Genomic DNA, 18777 nt, shown 5'->3' on the forward strand with positions numbered 1-18777 from the left:
CCCCCAAATCACAGTAATGCATCATTTTGTTTGACTCTTTAAAAAGGGGCTCATATCAGTTGCATAAAAGGCGAGGAACAACAATAGACACTTGCCCCAACCATTTTGTTCTTAGGAGACCTCTAATAACCTTTAATGAAAACAAAATCACCCAGTAATGGAGCAATTAATATAAGTCATCAGTGTAATTACTATTTCTCTGAAAACTATTCAACACGTTAATTCATCAAGTGAAAGCTGACTAAGGGAGTCCTTTATACTTCATCAAAAGCCTAATGCACTTATCCATTAAACTGAAGTGCATGCAATTTATTAAACCAATAATCCAACTTTTCCTTTTCTTTCCTCTTTAAAGAAGAACTTTTACACTATTTCCAGTTTTAAAATGAAGAAAACATAGACAAAAAAGCAATAGTTTTATAAATCTATTTTATTTTATCAGACAATATTTCTATATCTTCCCCTTGCTATCATTAGAGATTATTATGTTTAAATTATGATCTTTCCTTCCAAGATCAATTTCCCTTTCTGTTAGACTTCATAAGTACTTCAAAATTTTGTGTTTATTACATCACATGCAAATTTCTCAGATGACAAATTTAGAGTGATGACTATACTGCAGGATAAAATGAACCACTAAAAACCACAGATAAAGTCACCATCCATCCTTGGTCCTTCTTCCCCCGCCCCCGGGCTAAGTAAAATAGCTGGAAAAGTTTAAAGGGGCTCTAAAAGCCATGGCTCTATCTGCAGCAGGATTCCACTGGTGCAGGAACTGAGGAAGACAGCGATAAGGAGGACTTCCAAGGATGACCTTGCAAGCCCTGCCATAGATGATGTCACAGGGGAGAAGTATATGGAGGGAAAGACTGCAGAGATTACAGGCAGTCCTATAGCCTGTGGGCAGCTGGGGATGGTTCCCCAGGGCTAAGTTATGCAGGGAGCTGAGGAGCAGTACAGGATGAGAAGGCTGTAAAGGTGGCATAGAATCACTTTAGCCCCCACTTCCTGCTGCACGGAGAGTTCTGCATTAGCAGAATCATAAGCAGTGCTAATAATGTTAATAGCAACTTTTAATATTAATAGCTGAAAAATCTAAAATCTAATATGCTTTTCACTATTTATCTTGGTTGATTTTACCCCCTTTCCTTTCACACATTTCTCTGGACTGGTCATTTTTACATTTATTTCTTTAGTTTCTATTTAATTTGACTTGCAATTTCTTGCGCACTAGTACAATACTGCAGTATTTGTGTTGCAGACACTCTGGGAGGAATGTTTATTGAAAAATGTTTCTAGTGAAAATAATACAAAACCCATTGAAATATTTCTATTGGATTAGGCCACCTGACCGTGTCTCTTAAAACAGATGAGAAGATGGACTAAGATGGGGCAAAACCATGTTGAAACACAAATTAAAGCTCTGATCCAACAAATAATTATACACTATATAATTTTACTAATGTGAAAAGTCTGATTAAGTCTATGAGGCTACTTACATGAGTAAACCTTTGTAGTACGTAAATATTTGCAAGATTGGGGTCATAATTAGCAGAGATGAGCACAAACCAAAACCTTTGATTTGAACATCTCCAAACTTTGAGAAAGTTTCATCGGGATTAGAGTTAGATCTAAATCTAAACTCCACATAGCTGACTATCTCTCTATAGTGGGCCAAAACAAACCCTAGCAGTTAATAACCTTTGGACAAATTGTATAAGTAGGGGCATAGCGAGCAGATCGAGGGACGTGATCGTTCCCCTCTATTCGACATTGGTGAGGCCTCATCTGGAGTACTGTGTCCAGTTTTGGGCCCCGCACTACAAGAAGGATGTGGATAAATTGGAGAGAGTCCAGCGAAGGGCAACAAAAATGATTAGGGGGCTGGAACACATGAGTTATGAGGAGAGGCTGAGGGAGCTGGGATTGTTTAGCCTGCAGAAGAGAAGAATGAGGGGGGATTTGATAGCTGCTTTCAACTACCTGAAAGGGGGTTCCAAAGAGGATGGCTCTAGACTGTTCTCAATGGTATCAGATGACAGAACGAGGAGTAATGGTCTCAAGCTGCAGTGGGGGAGGTTTAGATTGGATATTAGGAAAAACTTTTTCACTAAGAGGGTGGTGAAACACTGGAATGTGTTACCTAGGGAGGTGGTAGAATCTCCTTCCTTAGAGGTTTTTAAGGTCAGGCTTGACAAAGCCCTGGCTGGGATGATTTAACTGGGAATTGGTCCTGCTTCGAGCAGGGGGTTGGACTAGATGACCTTCTGGGGTCCCTTCCAACCCTTATATTCTATGATTCTATGATTCTATGAAATTCTCAATCAGATCTCAACTCTAGTAATTAGGAAATGTGCAAGGAAAATATGAAAAAGCAAGCATAATGGTATTGCTATTTGTCTTTGATTTGCATGTCTGAAAGTTTTCCTCAGTACGAAAGTTCTTCTTTAAACTAAATCTACGGCAGCTAGGAAGAATAAATAAAATAAAATAAACATTTTCAAAAATAAACTCTTAAGGGTTCTTCTTTTCCTGAGGTCACCTTGTAACAATCTTTCCCCGCCCCCCAAAAGAGGATACACTTCAGAATCAGTTTTAGTTGCTGTTATAACAAGCAATTCATTATTATTAAAATTATTATATTATTAATGTAACAAATGATATGCTTGACAATAATGATGTAAGAGTGGAATGTTTGATTTTCATTTTTCATCAAGGTCCAAATCCCAGTAAGATCAGTGGGTGTCTATTGACTAAAGTGGGTTTTGGATCAACCCCCAAATCGGGATATTTACCATTGTTGTATAGCACCTTAATCAGCACTTACAGTGTGCTTCTCTTATGTCTGATAAGAATCCCAGAGCTACAGTGATATAAAATAGAAGATGTTTCATACCTTTGGTTGAAGATCTGGATGAAGTAACACATAACCATTAGGGTCAATTGCAAAATAGTAACCATTTGGGCACAGCTGAAAAAAAAAAGAAACGATATGCACTGTTATTAGACTTAGTCTAATGAAAAAGATTTCGTTATGGCCTTCTAATAATATTCAGAATGTGGAAAATACATAGCTTAAGGCAAAGCTAAAGTATCTGGGGGTGTGTGTGCTAACCAGATATCAGCCTCGCCTACCATATAAGAAAGTTTTAAAAAAATCTTGTATTTATATGGGTTTTGTTTTCAACTATGACAAAAATGTTATAGAAATTAACTCTAAAATATCTCGCCCTACACACTGGATATAAATTATACCTGCAACATACAAACTGAAGAAAAGGTCACTAACTTCATAATGAAGGTACACTGTGTACAGTGTAATGAAAAGACTACATAGGTCAAACATCTGGATGACAGCACTCTCTGTGGTCTCCCCAGGGGATCTAAGGTCTGCTACTTTCAATGCTGGTAGAAGACAGGCGTATTGTGCTAGTAAGCTGCATCCTGATGACCATTTTGTGGAGCAGCACTGATACTAGCTACAGAGGAAGCAATCACCCTCTAAAGCGGTCAGAGGAAAAGAAAGCATAGGTTATAGGAGGTGTGGTGATCTTCTGACTCCCATCTAGGACATGGTTAGATGGTCTGTGAAAGTGTGTAAAAAGAATTCATACATAAAGGGAAATAGCTAATACCAACAGAAGAGGGCAACTTACTGTAAACCGTGGTGTCAGGTTTTTTATGTCCTCCAAAGAGACATCAACTCCCATAACTCCAAGAATCAGCTGGTTCTGGGGTAAGATTATAAAAAGTTAGTGGCAGTTTTAACATGTTGACAATACACATGCAAACATGTAGCAGCTGAATCTTAATTTTGCTTTCATCTTTTTTTTTTTTTGGTGATAGGTACTAGTTAAAACTTATTTTGGGTGATACATGCCTACAGAGAGAGAGAGTCAGCTGGTCTTTTAATGCAGAGCAGCGTAGTTATGTGAAGGTGCAGATCAACTACTGCACTCATATGAGCTTGATTAACTGACAGGAAGAAGAGAGCAGCTGCATGTATTTTAAGGACCTTATGCTACACTAGCCAATAAATGGAATAATATTAACACCAGCCTGAGAGTAAAATATTTCAGAAGGCTAATAAAAAGGGGATGTGGACCTTGAAGTGAAAACAATATAAAAAAATGTACTTTCATGGATAAATGGGTAACAATTTCAAGAAGCAACAGAATAGGAGTATAAAAGGTATGATATATCTCCATTAAAGTCATTAACATAAATATGGCCCACAAAATTATGATGACTTAAATGACATAGTAACAACATATAAAGTCTTTATGAACTTTCCCTCATGTTTTGAAAATTTACAATTTATACTATTTATTAAATCTTATTTCAAGTTTCCCTTCTTTTTTAAGGAGGGTACAAGTAGAACATGCTCTTTGGTGTGTATATCATGTCTTCCTATGTGTCTATACAGGATACAGCATAATGGGGTCCCAGTCCTGATGAGGGCTTCTAGGTATTTCAGCCGAGATTTTGAAATCCTGCTTGTGATTTTGTGTACCCTGAAATCCCCTAAAGAGATCTGATTTTCAAAAAACTCCAGGCACAAACTAATAGGAGTCTCAGGCTGGACACTCAAAAATTGAATCATGCAAAATCAGTACATACTTTTGACTATAAGGTAACGATCAGTCAAACAACACAAAAGCCACTGTATTTAGCATGACAGGTTTCAGAGTAGCAGCCGTGTTAGTCTGTATCTGTAGAAAGAAAAGGAGTACTTGTGGCACCTTAGAGACTAACAAATTTATCAGAGAATAAGCTTTCATGAGCTACATCCGATGAAGTGAGCTGTAGCTCACAAAAGCTTATGCTCTAATAAATTTGTTAGTCTCTAAGGTGCCACAAGTACTCCTTTTGTATTTAGCATAGTAACATCAAAGCCTGAATATACTGTGTACCATAGAGTCAGCGAACACAAGAACTTCCCGTGCAGTTCTCCTCTCTGGAAAAAGGAGTCATGCATCTCCATAATATAATTTCCTCCCATTCCAATTCCCATGGAGGGCACTCCAGGGGTTTGGAGTACATGTTGAGGGAGGCGGCAGAGACTGGGTACCTTTATCTTTAGAATGCACATTGTCCTCAAAAACCCTAAGGAGAATACCTAGGAAATGTAATAGAGTTTTACTTTCCCCAAAGAGCCCCACTGAGTTCAGGAACCTTTACTGAGTGAGTAGCACCTTACTTTACAAGCAGACCCAGTGAATTCAATGGAATCAGTGTGAGGTACGGCACTATTCCATGACTAAGAGTATAAGAACTTGATCCTGAATAGGAAAGGTTAAAGAGTTTATGATAAACTAGTTTGAGAAACATTATGGATCTAATACTTAATTTTTTTTCTGGGCCTATGTGGTCTCTGATAAATTTAAATCAAAAAGACTATTTTGGCTAAAATAAGCTTTTGCATACTTCAATCCACGAATGCATAAATGTAAACTGAAAACATGTCTGTTTTCTCATTTCTAACTCTGAATAAAATGTACATGATGACAGTTTAAGTGGCCCAGATTAACACTGAGGCTATGTCAAATATATATAATTTTTACATTCAACTTCAAAATACACTCTAGGTCTGATTCAGAAAAAAACAAAGCAGTGTCATGATACAGCAAAAAACATACATGGTTTCAACACTATACAGGGCCAAAGAATAGAATTATACCTATCTAATAATTAGATTTCATTCACTCTATCTATAAAATGCGTGTAAATTAAAATCTAATCTCTCTTTCTATATGTTAATGTTTAAATTAGTCTCCTACAGTTCTGCTACACACTTCACAAAAATACACATAAAACAGGTCTATGCCCTGAGGAGTTCATAGTCTACATAACAGCAGGTGAAGATATTCAAAGGTGAAAGACGAATATATATATATCTGTATACAGACAAGTTTGGATGCTTCATTTTGCAGTTTAAATAGGGTTGTTTTGTTCTGTATATAATTTATTACACACAACCTGATGTGTCATCTCTGAGAAAAGCAGGAAGCGCTCTGTAAAGATAGAATCATTTTTATTATCTAATGGAAGGGAAAAAACAGATAGTCCTCTTCCATTCTAGAAAACCCACCCAATTTTGCTGGCAATGCCCTAGAAAACTGGCTGTTCATCTGAAGTCCAAGCATCATTATAAGTATTGCCTATTATCGTGAAATTTCATAGCTTCGATGGGTTTTATAAATGTCTCTAGGCTTCTCTCTTAGAAAGACCTATGAATTATTATCATCTATTTCCCATGTAACTATTCATCCCCAAATGCATTCTCATTACCACCAGGTCACGCAGATAGATCAAGTAATATCGTATGTTGAAACTCAGAACAAGCAATGTGATTTGCATTTCCTTGTTCCCAGGTGGTTATCAGATAACTCGATATGACCATTTGTTTCTGGTTGTACAAAACAGTTATACTGTAGATAGTTCTTTATAGAAATATCTATTTCCATAAGGATTGCTACATCAAGTTTTATTAACGTAACTGAAACGTACTTTTCAGCTTTAAGTAATAGCTTACCTTGTTCCCTTGTTGGTCTTCCGTTAGATTAAAGACAGGCAGAGTCCCGGTAATGACAAGGCCCAGTTCCTAGAAAACAATCATAAGGGAAGAAAAAAAAATCTGTAATTAATAACAAATATTAAACAAAAATAAATTAAGACAAAATCAGTGAGTACCTTTTTTAAACCGATGTTATAAATCTGGGCTTTCATTTTGCTAAAAAAATCCTGGAAAGCTATTAACTGAATAATTAATTCCAACGGTATTAAAGATCAATTGTATTTAATACATTGTAGAATACTTCTTTGAATAAACGATTTGAGAATACTTTTCCAGCTTCTTTTGCAGGGTAAAAAAATGTGTAAATATATTTACTGGTGTGTGTATATGAAGGCTCCCCCCCAGGTGATAACTCAATGTTTAAGAAGAGTGGTGCTCTACAGTTAGAATATAATATCTCAACTCAAGAGAACTGTAGGTTGATGAGACTTAATTGACACCTATACATTAGTTCTCTTTCACACATTCTCTAATTAGCAGTAGTTATGAAAAAAAATCCAACTTCTTAAATCAAGGGGGTAGGAAAAAGGAAAGTAACAATTAAGCCAAATCAATACAGAAACATCAAACAGCAGGTTAAGCTACTTATGGCATCTCCTTTGTTTCCTAATGTCATTCCCAAAAGCAATACTTTTAAAAAGTGAGTATGTCTGGAATGATGTACACTAATCGCATTGTGAAAAAAACTGTCACATATAACCTTCTGGAAGGTGAAAGTGCCAAGAATTTAGCCAGAGAACTTGTTACGTGAACATATTTTGGTTGTATCATCCAGGCATGAGCAGACTGTGGGTATATCTGGATAGCCTGAATCTAATCACTGTAATGCAGGCAGATGACTGATACTAGAGAACTATCTTGGAGAAAAGTCTTATGATTTACATAAAGTGCAGAGAACCATTAACAGTCAAAATGCATGGTAATGAGACACACTAACTTCTATGAAGAGTTTATTATGTAAAAGCCAGTTTTCTAGGGCATAGAGAAGACAAACTATGACAAGATAAGACACAGAATAAGGGTTCAGAAGGGTATGGAGAGATTATCGGCGGGACAGGAAGGTAAGAGCGATCCCTGGAAGAAATGTGTTTTAAAGAGGCATTTCAAGGAGGTGGGAGTGGATATTTAGTGAAGCAGAAGATGGAGCAAAGCAGAGTAGTAAAAAATTAAGGGAGCAGAGGGGTAGGCACTGAGCAAAAGGAGGAAATGAGAGCTGAGATCAAGGTGGGTACCAGAATATGTAGTGTAACAAGGCTCAGGATAAGGAGCCTGAATAGGATGAGTGATGTGATAATGCTGTGTAGAGATTCAAGAACGAGAGATGATTTGGTCTGAGAGAAGTAACAGAAAATTATACCTTAAACTGTTCCCCAGCTGCGTTCAGCCAAAACTGCTCCTCCTCAGATGTGCTCACTCAAAACCCTTTATCAGTTGTCCTTCCCCCAGGTGCTCACCCTGATCCATTCTTTACCTGAGATTACTTTTGGACAGACTGGTGGGGATGGATAATGAGATGAGGGGATCAGAAAACATAATAATGGTCAAAGGGATAAATTACAAGTATTGTAGTAGTCTGGATACCTTGGCACTGGGAGACAGAGCTAAGCCATATTAAAAAAGGAGAAGTGACAGTGACAGTCTTAGCAGGAGGCTAGATATGGGGAAAGCAGGAACTGAAATCACACTGCAGGAGTGAACCCAGGTGAAGGGAAAGACAGTGGAACTGTCATGGAATATAGAGAAGGAAGGTGGTGGAGAAGGATCTGGTGGAAAGATAAGGGGTTCTATTTGGAGAGGCTCCATTTACACGTACACAAAACCAAGCAGAAGGAGAAAAGTCAGGGATTAGAGAGGTTGATTTGGGAATTACCTATATAAAAAAGGTGCAGTCCACCTTCAGAGTGGATGAATTCATAAACAGACAGCGAATATAAACTCTAGAGGGAGGAGAGGACGGAACTCAAAACAGCCCTTTGATGGATGCCAAATGATGGATGTTAAATGATAGGGGTAAGAGGAGACAGAGGGCCACTGCCAGAAGCCATATTATGATAAACATATATAACAAGTGCCTTATTATTAGAGATGGGCCTGAACTAGACCCCTAAATGTGAACATCCCTAAGCACTGGTAGTGGGGTTTCAAAATCCGATCCTGAACCCAGAACTAGCTTTCATGAATGGAAACCCTCTGCAATGGGCTGAACGAAGACCCTCCAATTGAACAGACTCAAACTATTAGAAGGTTTGAAATCTGGATCCCTGTCCTCAACCCAGCACATCCATACTTTATTAAACTTTGTGGGGATTTTCAGCGAGGCGTTAAGGGCATTCCCTAACACATAGTTTTCTGCCATGTTAGATCATGATTCCTACAGAGGGCAGCTTGTTTACTTACCAGATCAGTGGGTCAGGGGTTACCAGTGTGGTTAGATGTTCAGCACTTTATTTTCTAAGCACTGAGCCGCAGACACTAGCCTTGATCTGAATTTTGCAACTTGGGTCCATCTTTACTTAAGTATATTTATACAGAGAATGTTTGGCTTGTTTACATATATGGACAAAGTAAAGGCTCAGAATGAAAGCTTTTTGTAACCCACTGATCACATAAACCAATGCAATGGTTATTTGCAGCTATCCCTGTTCTTTTTGTTTAATTAACCAGATCTCCTCCGACACCCATGTTACAAATTTAGCTTTGACTTTAGAACAGGATATGTACAGAACATATGAACTTTCCTCATAACATCCTTTATATTTCCAGTAAGTACCTCGACAGCAACCAAGAGAATGTGGTCAATGAACTTCTGGCTATTAAAACTGCAATGACACAAAATTGTTTCCTCTATGTCACACACTGTTCCATGATGGACTGATAAAAAAAATAGATTTTTAAGGAAATGCGGGCAGGAAGAAGTGGATTTTGACATGACTTTAGATGACCATGTGAACTTGAATAAATATGTGATTTCAGCTGATCATTTTACAGTAATTTCTGCATGATTAGAAGTATGTACAGCAAGTTTATCTACTTCAGCTGTCCTGACTGCTGCTAATAATACTTAGTTTTTCATAGTTTCCTGCATATGTTTGTTTTAAAAGACCCAAATGATAAACTAGCGGCATGGAAAGTGCTGGATTATGCCCTTTTGGTTGTTTCCTCCATCACATACAATAGTCAGCTAAACAAGCAGTTGGCTGAGACAGTGGGCAATTGCAATAACCATGTACCTCTGGAGTCCAAATCCTGTTCACAAATCATGTGAAAATGAGGTGGCTGGTTTTCAGATTATTTTCCCACAGAACAAGGTCTCCAGACAATTTAGCACAAGTGATGGTCTCTGCTGAGCAGAGGCTCACAATTGGAAAACAATTTTTTTTTCAGTTATTTGTTTTATGTCAGCAGTGAGCTGCATTTAGAGATCAGTGTGTGGGAGGTATTTCTGGAATGAATCACATTTCTATCCATGTCATTATACTAGAAGAAAATGATAAAAATAGCAAGAACAGAAAATGTCCAGCTAAGATAGCAAGGACAGAAAATGTCCAGTAGTATAATAGCAGTTCAGAAAGCTGCTTTATGACAACTCAGAAATGCTACATTTTGGGATGTAGGAGTTTGAGTCTTCTGTAGGTGGTGGACAGAAATTGGAGAACTCTTCATTTTATAAATGTTTTTCCATATATACAAAATACTCTGCTTTATCCACAATACAGTTCATAAAGTGTTGACTTAAATTATGCATTTCATCTGAGTACTGTAAGGTTCTTTCCTTAAGATTTAAAAGCAATGGATATATTAAACTCATAAGCATGTATACTTCAAAATGCTCTATACTAAACAGATATTTTTTCTTTTTACTACATAAATATAGCTCATACCAGTGCATCCAAATACACATTGGTCCACTGGACTTGTTTTGCTTTATCTCCAGCTAAAACCATCGGTCTCCCCAGAACGTCCAAATATTCCTGTCAAAAAGAGCAAGAAGCCCATCAGAGACAAGACATTATCAATCAACATTCAAAATAGTGCCAGGAAGAAAACAAAACATATGACAAAAAATAAAGTGAAGTCAGTACAAGGGCATGATTTCAACACCAGTAATATAACAGAAAAATACTTATATTCATTGCTCTCTGAAGTTATACATCAAAGCAGATCACACTTGGGTTTGTTCTACATACCACATTAGATTCAACAAGGGGTATTCTGATTCAGCAGCTCCACCTGAACATAAATCTATAAAAATGAATTTTAGGTTTAATAGTAATATGATGACAACATTGAAGAACCCTCAAGTGCATGAGGGAACAATGGGGTATGTAATTTGTTATGCTCTGTATAATCAGAGAGCAATTACCAATAAGCACCTTCTCCAAAGTTACTTGTCGGAATAGATCTCTGCTACTGAAAAGATCCAGTGATGTCTCTAAAATAATCAAAAACAGTAACGACATTAGATTTCAAATGAGAAGAAAGTCAAACAATGTGAACAACAACAATACAGATGAAGATGACACTCCAGCAGTTTGTGAGGGAACAGGCAAAAGGATCTACTTTTGCCTTTTCTCCTGAGCCCTGGAAATTTGCTAACACAGGAAATGTAAGAAAGATATACATGAGATAGTGAAGGAAAGATATATGTCAGCTTCTCTCACTAATGGATGTAGTAGACAATTCAGTGCTTCCTACTGTATTGTGCAGAAAACCAGTTGTTTGTTGTTCTGAGATGCTTCAAACAGAACTCTTTAAGAGAAATCCAATCCACTCTGTCTACTCAGAAACCACGGGAGATGGTGTATTGGAACTACTTATGATAGATAAATTAGACAGATATACTATATGTAGATCCAGACCTGCTTCCCATGGGTTCACTATGGAACACTACCAATAATTTTCCTTCCCAGCCTAATAAGTGACCACTGGGAACATCTTGTAGGGCACTGTCTACAGATCAAGCCTACAGGGCTTCCTGACACAGGAGGCTTGGTCCTAGACTTTCTTTGTTAGTTGATGTAAAATGTGGCAGCCTGATTGTTAATTTGAAACAGGACTATCTTTTGAGAGACCAGATCTCTGAAGGTCCTCAGTGTTTTCAGGGGTGTCTTTATATCCATATAACTTATGTGCAAATGATATTCTTGGACAGGCCAAGTGCTTTTAATGTAACCCCCTCCCCTCCTTCTGTGAGCTACCTAATCCTACCTATGTCTACTACAATTTGAAGGAAGGAATTTGCAAGTCCTTTCCTAATTACAGACATTCACTGAACTTCCCCAAGTGAGCATGGCTTGGAGTCCATCCATCATCCAGGTTCAATTTGAAAGTCTTTGTGTAGCTTGACACCACTGGGATTTCAGGGTCCACTGAAGTTGTGTGATATATCAATTATAAATACCGTGGGTGCTCTCAGACCCAGTATCTACAGCATGGTCTTTACTGATTCCAGCTGGCTTCTGAAAATATTTCCCATCAATTCTACAATATCCAAAATACAATCCTGGGGTGGAACTTTTCAATTCTAGCAGGACAGCCATGTATTCCAATAGCTTCTGAAGAAAAATCTGGGACTCTGGATACTTTATTTTCAACCCTAGTGTCTCCAGTGACCTGATGGTTCCAGGGACTGGTGCTTGAATCGCTTCCAATTTTTTGTCTTTGATTAAATAATTGTCCACATAGAAGAAAACATGTACTCCCATTCTGTGTGGGTTTGGGACTATGATTTCTAAGTACTTTGTTAACAAATGTAGCATGGATGCAAGTCCAAAAGGCAAGATTCAGAATGTTCCCTTGCATTCTCTGTGTCCAAGCAGCACTCTTGAATGTCTTCATCCATACTTATTTATATAAGCTAATGTCAGTACTGGGGAGGCAGGATTAAGGCCATCCAAAAATGACGTGATACCCTATGGGATGTGATGGCATTAGTGCTGACAACTGCACCAAGTGTACTAGAGGAGTAGAATGTGGACCTCATCTCAAACACATTTGGTGGTCTTGTAGAGCCAAGGATTCAAGGACACGTACTGGTGTCTAGAGTCTGTATGGATAAAGTGCAGGAAACATGAATGAATGGTCAGATTGGTTGATATTTTCCACTGCCTTCAGGGGTTGAAGATCTGGTCTGTTGTTGCACCTGGAGTCATCAGTAGTCTTGACTGGATGCTGCTAGAAAACCAGGGTGAAATCATCTGCAGATAGTTGAGTGTGCTACTCTTGATGCAGGCCTGATTAGGCTCCTAAGAATAGGTGACACTGAGTATTGTTTCAAGAAGAGTGGAGCTGAGCACCGGACTAGTTTCTTGAAGCATCAAAAGCATCAAAACTTTGACACACTGCAGTGAAACTGACACCACAACCTCCAAAATCTTTAAGACTGTTGAGGTGCAGTTTTGTGGACCATCTTGAAAAGACTGGGAAATGCAGATGGTGCTGACAGTTTTGACATGTAGGTGGTGTTCGCAACCCCGAACTGCCTGAGACTGAAGTCTCTTAAGCCTCGGGGGGACTTAAGGGAAGAGGGCAAGACAGTATTGAGGCATTTTATTTAGGACCTGACTGCTCACAGTAGCATCTGTAAGTAAGTCTCCACAATGTTCTGTTAAGGCCCTAGCAGTCATGTGCCTAAGCACACACAGACAGGTTAACGGCATTTGTGTCACTTTTTTGGTGTCAGTGAGCTGTCTTCTCTCCATAGCTACAACACAAAAAAAGCATGGGGGAAGTGGAACAAGAAAAATCCAGCACATTTTTCCAGCACAAAGTTTGAGAATCAAAAGATCTAAAGCTCTTTAACACTAAAGAAACTGTGGATGTGAGTCAATTGATCAAGATGGTGCTAACAACAGACAGAGCCAGTTCATAAGGATTTATGGCTGAAACTGTAAATACTGGGGTTGAAACATCAGGTTAGCAATGATGTATGTCTTTCTACCATTGCAGGGTCTTGCTCAGGACACCACCTATTGGAAACAATAGCTTTAGATCTTAGAGGTGGCCTTTACCTACCTTGAGATGAGATGGGGATCTGATGAGGGGTAAATGTTCTGTAATGGTTTATGAGTGGACACCTTCAAATTTGTTTCACTCTGCAACTATATTCTTCTGGACAACATAGGAATATTCTCTCTCTATGGTTACTTTCAGGGATAGTTTAACATAGTCAGGTGTTAGGGGGCTTATTCCTTCACCCACTTACTTCCCTGGTCCTTCTCGCATGAACAGAGAGCAACAATACCCGAAGTCCAAAGGTGCAAACAATTCGATGTTTATTGGGGTGAACTTCCCTGCAAGCATGATTCCAGTTTCCTTCCTCAGTATCCTCCTTCCCAGCTCGGACACCACAGAGCCTTACACCTGTGTCCCTGTTCCCATTCCTACCCTTAGCCAAACATGATTCCAACTTCCTTACTCCCATTCCCTGTTCCCATTTCCCCCTTTAGCAAAACATGATTCCAATTTTCTTACCCCCATTCCCTGTTCCCATCTCACACACCCACATGCCCACCCCCACCCACACCCAGTCACTTCCTCATTGACTACAGATTATATAGTAAAACTTGAGTTCTGCTTAGCTATACCTTAACCAATCATTTTCCTGAAATTTAACTAACCAATCCTAACATATTGTAACATGATTATGTAACCAATTATATCCCACCACCTCAATTAGTTTACACCCAGCAAAATTAATTATACAGCAGACAGGAGCAATCACAGAACCAGACAGAGATTATACAGACAAACAACAGCAAAGTGGGAACTATAATGACAAAACAATACAGAAGTGAGGATTTCACATCCCAGCTATTGATAAGTGAGTTCTTGCCAGACAGGATGCTATCAAACTAAGTTTCCTTTTACATTTTCTAGGCACTTCCCTTTCTCTGGAGGTGATAGGAATACAATCCTGTCCTGATAGTGCCTAACAGCCCAATAGCACCTTATTTCAATGTGACTAGTTTGGAATGTGAGGATGTGACTGTTCGCTTCCCAGCTTATGGCTGTCTCTGCTGCTTAGCCAAAGGCCTGAGCCTAAGCACAGGGCCACAAACTGTCACAGTAAGAGAAGGCCCTTACACCGGCAGACAGTGATTTCTTTCTTTTATACCTCTAGAACTAGCCAAGCGATAAGAATACACCTAAATTCTTAAAGTACAGGCCTTTGCAGACAGGAAAAAACAAACAAACAAGAGCCCTGCAATCAAAACTTATCTTAAACCTAAGTTTATATATTTTGTGCCTACTACATCACGGCTGACCAAGGAAGCTGAAGTGCCAAAATGGCTGCTATTTTGTTATTTCTTGCCAAACCAGATGCAGGAATTACCAAAAATGCCACAAGAAAGATTGTTCAAGTGAACTTTTCATCTGAATATCATGGGTTTTCATCCAGATATCAAAAAATGAAAAGGATTTCAGTCTAGGACCTTTGTAGATTAATTTCTCCAATGTGAAAGAATGTCTTAACATTGTGAGAAATCACATGTATTTATCTGATATCAAGCTTTCCTCCGTTTATCTTAAAAAGATGTATTTCATTTTACTTATAAAGCAAACCAAAAATAATTGTTGTAAATACTTTACTATCACTACATTTCTTTGACTTATGACTGTACTTGCAGTTTTCAAGCACTATCGACTTACCTGTGTGTTTATTCTTATCGCTCCAATGGAAGGAATTTCATAATAGTAACCTAAAATACATAATGGAAACAATAACATGCTGCTACATTATAATGCCATGCTCTTCATCTGAAATCACTTGAAAGAAAAAATCTATTTCCATATCTCATTAACTTACAATAATTGTGGAAAGTATCTTAAAAGCATTTGCACAAAAGAGCCTCTAAGCCATTCTTGTTTAATAAGACTTCATAGCAATGAATGGACATGTTAAGTTGTGCCATCAACATATGTGCTCCATGCTAGCTATTCCTGAGCAATGACGAGCTACTTTGTAACCTTTGTTTTTTCCCAGAGGAAGAAATGGAATTTTCATACATTTTCCATCTCCATCTGCAGCTATTTTGAAGAACAATCATATTAAATAGGTATATTAATAGGCAGTGACAACAATACAATTATATGCTGGATAAATGTTTAAATCCAATTAAAATCTAGTTTGCCTTCACAATGAAGTGAACTCATCCACAGCATAAAAACACTGCTTATTGTGTGATAAGAATGAAAACATCCGTTTGACTTATCCTCTCACAAAATGTAAGTGGCATCCATCCATTTATCATTTGCATTTTTGTTATCTATTTGCATTATAACATTGTCAAAGGCCCCAATCATGATTGAAGGCCCACTGTACAGCTATAAGAAGTCACGATCCCTGCAGACTACAGACTATCAATCACAAGTAATAGGAAGTGCGGGGGATGGGGGAGAAAGGTAACAGCAATAAAGTTAAACAGTTACATGGTATAACACTGTTCACCACTTGATTTTTCCCAATGATCTGATTTAAAAATAAATGTATAAAATCTCTGCCTGCTTCTTTGCATGTGCAATTTGATAAACCACATTATAAACTGAATAGAGCTATAACATGGTCACTCAGCACCTTAAGCTGGTTGGTCAATACTAGATGAATATCAAAAGGAATTAGACTGTCATAATGTAGAGATATACACACTATAATATGCAGAGAGGTTTACAAATACACTTACCCCAAAAAGTAAACATACACCTAGATCTCCTATAAATATAATATATAATTATGTTATATTGATCTACTGATCATTCATTGTCATAAACAGGTAATTGAGTGGGAAACAACTTGGAAAACAAGCGGGGAAATTGATATTCTTTTGCTATTAACACTAAGTGCAGCCAATCTCTCTGAAAATCAACAGTGGAAAAAAACCCCTCCTAATCATCTTTTCCTTTTACCCTCTGCCATTGGCAATGCCCACTGCTCTTGAGAAGTTTTACCTGCACATGATAGGTCAAATTCTGAGGGGTGCAGAGTGAGCACACTATTCACTAAAGTCAAATATAACGGATTTCTCTGCACCATATCTCTCGGTAATCTCCAAAAACACAAGTACAACTATCAGCTCTATCCAGCTGACTCCCAGATCTACCTATCTCTCTCTCTCTCCTCCAGAGTGATCTATTTCTATCCAAACTAAAATCTCCACCTGTCTGACAGCTCCTAATCTTCCTGCACAAACCCTCCCAACTGCCTCCTTTCTCAATCACTATGGACCACAGAATCAGCCTGCATGTCACTCAAGCCTGTATCACGGGCATCATTTCCAATTCTGACCCCTCTTTAGATCCTAACACACAAGCTCTCTGTAAATCTTGCAGTTTCTTTCTGCATGATCTCTCTCAAATACGGCATCTCCTATCCATCCAGCCAACTAAATCTCTCATCTCATGTCTTGATTACTGCAATATCCTTTTTTCAGGCCTTAATACATGTAATCTTGCCGTGCTCATATTCACTCAGAATGCTGAGGTAAAGGTCCTTCTGCTACCCCATCACTTTGCCCGTGTCACCGCTCGTTTTGAATGTCTCCACTTTCTCTACCACATCAAATATTAGCTGCCTTGTTTTCACTTTCAAGGCCTAAGATGCAAGCCTCTATCACCCACTGTTTAAATTTTTAAACAAGCATTTTCATGTCTGCCCCCGCTCTGTCCCACCTGCTTGGGACAAATTCCCCTTAAACATCTGCAAAACTGACTCACCCTCCTCCAAATCCCTCCTTGGCCATGATACCTACAAAAAACTTGAAAATGGTTAGGCCACCAGTGTGCTGAGACCACAGCCTGTCACGCTGACCAATATTATTTTACTGTTTCATTGTACTGTCCCACCAGTTTCTCTATATCCATCTGTTATCTCATCTTATACTTAGATTGTAAGCTCCTTGGGCAGAAACTTTTTGTTCTGTGTTTATAAAGCGCTTAGCACAATGTGGTCTTGGAGCATAATTAGAGCACTTGGACCTATGATATTAAAGATAATAACTGTGCTCATTACCTCTCAGTATTTGGACCTAAACTGGCAACAAGAGAAAATTGGGTGAGACTTTTACTTAAGTGGGAGAGTAGGAGACAGTCGGATGATAAACAAATTGCCAGCAACATAAAAATAAAGTATTTGTGGGAGGCAAAGGATAAGGGAGTCTAAAAGTTCAAGCATGTAAAGATTAATAGCTCTCTCACTAGGCAGAAGGTAACCTTATTTTGGATTCCGAGATCAGTTTATCCCAGTAGTTGTTGACTGTGGAATGTACCACCTGTAGTCTACTGTAAGTTTGGAACTAGAAATTCTATTATATTATTACCAAAGTACTATTATATTATTTCCTTGTTATCTCATTATGTGATTTATAATGTATCAGCTTGGTATCTACAACATCTTTCTTTCAATTAGCACTCAGGATTGTCTATGGTGGTAAGATAATTAAAAAGAAATGTTTTTGGACAAAATGATGGGTTTTGACGACAACATTTTCAGAAAAAAATGGATTGTCATACAAAAATCATTGGCTGATAAAATTTCGTTCAAATCTTTAAAAAAATGGATTTTTTTTTGTTCAAAATGGTGGATGGAAATCTTACTCTTCTTTCTCTCTCTCTTACTCTCTCTCCCTCTCTCTCAAAAAAAGCAACAAAACTTTTCCCCCACCATTTTTCTAGGCAAAAGGGTGAAAGAAAATACCCCCCAACTTTAAAAAAAAATTCTCACTCCTTTTTTCTGAGAGAAAAGGGAACCCCCCCCCCCATCAACACATTTTTAGAAATGATTTTTTTTGTTTGTTTTATTTCTTAAATCATTTTGATTTATTTGTGTGGAAATAAAAGGAAACACTGTGAAATAACTTTCAGACTGAAACTTTTGTTCATTTCATTCGACAACAAATGTTCACAAGCTCTACTCTTAGAAACATCTTTGCTTAATTTTCTTATCTGTTCTCAATATCAGCTTCTCATCTTCCACCAAAACAAGAACTTTCCAAAACATATACGATTTATGCTACACTATTAATAGAGAAAAGTAAAAATTGTTGATCATAACATTTTCCTGACAAAACATGGTGTTCTATAAAATTTTGTGATTTTTACAAAAATGTTTGAAATGAAACAATTTGTTTCAAATCAGCATTTGATATAATGAACAGAAATAATTAGGAAGTCTGAAAATGTCAGTATATCAAAGCAAAACATTT

General features: G+C 37.9%; 1 protein-coding gene across 3 annotated transcripts in view; it reads right to left on the reverse strand.

The window, feature by feature from the left end:
* Window positions 1–18777, reverse strand: part of CACNA2D1 (calcium voltage-gated channel auxiliary subunit alpha2delta 1) — a 690472-nt gene that overhangs the window by 70461 nt on the left and 601234 nt on the right. For all 3 annotated transcript variants that reach the window (XM_048836497.2, XM_048836498.2, XM_048836499.2), the window contains exons 14-18: window positions 15230–15279; window positions 10459–10548; window positions 6536–6604; window positions 3657–3731; window positions 2897–2971 (exon numbers count right to left, since the gene is read on the reverse strand). In XM_048836497.2, coding sequence (XP_048692454.1) covers window positions 2897–2971; window positions 3657–3731; window positions 6536–6604; window positions 10459–10548; window positions 15230–15279 — 359 coding nt within the window. The remainder of the gene's footprint in view (window positions 1–2896; window positions 2972–3656; window positions 3732–6535; window positions 6605–10458; window positions 10549–15229; window positions 15280–18777) is intronic.

The sequence above is a fragment of the Caretta caretta genome, chromosome 1, assembly GCF_965140235.1.
Source record: "Caretta caretta isolate rCarCar2 chromosome 1, rCarCar1.hap1, whole genome shotgun sequence".
Taxonomy (NCBI): domain Eukaryota; kingdom Metazoa; phylum Chordata; order Testudines; family Cheloniidae; genus Caretta; species Caretta caretta.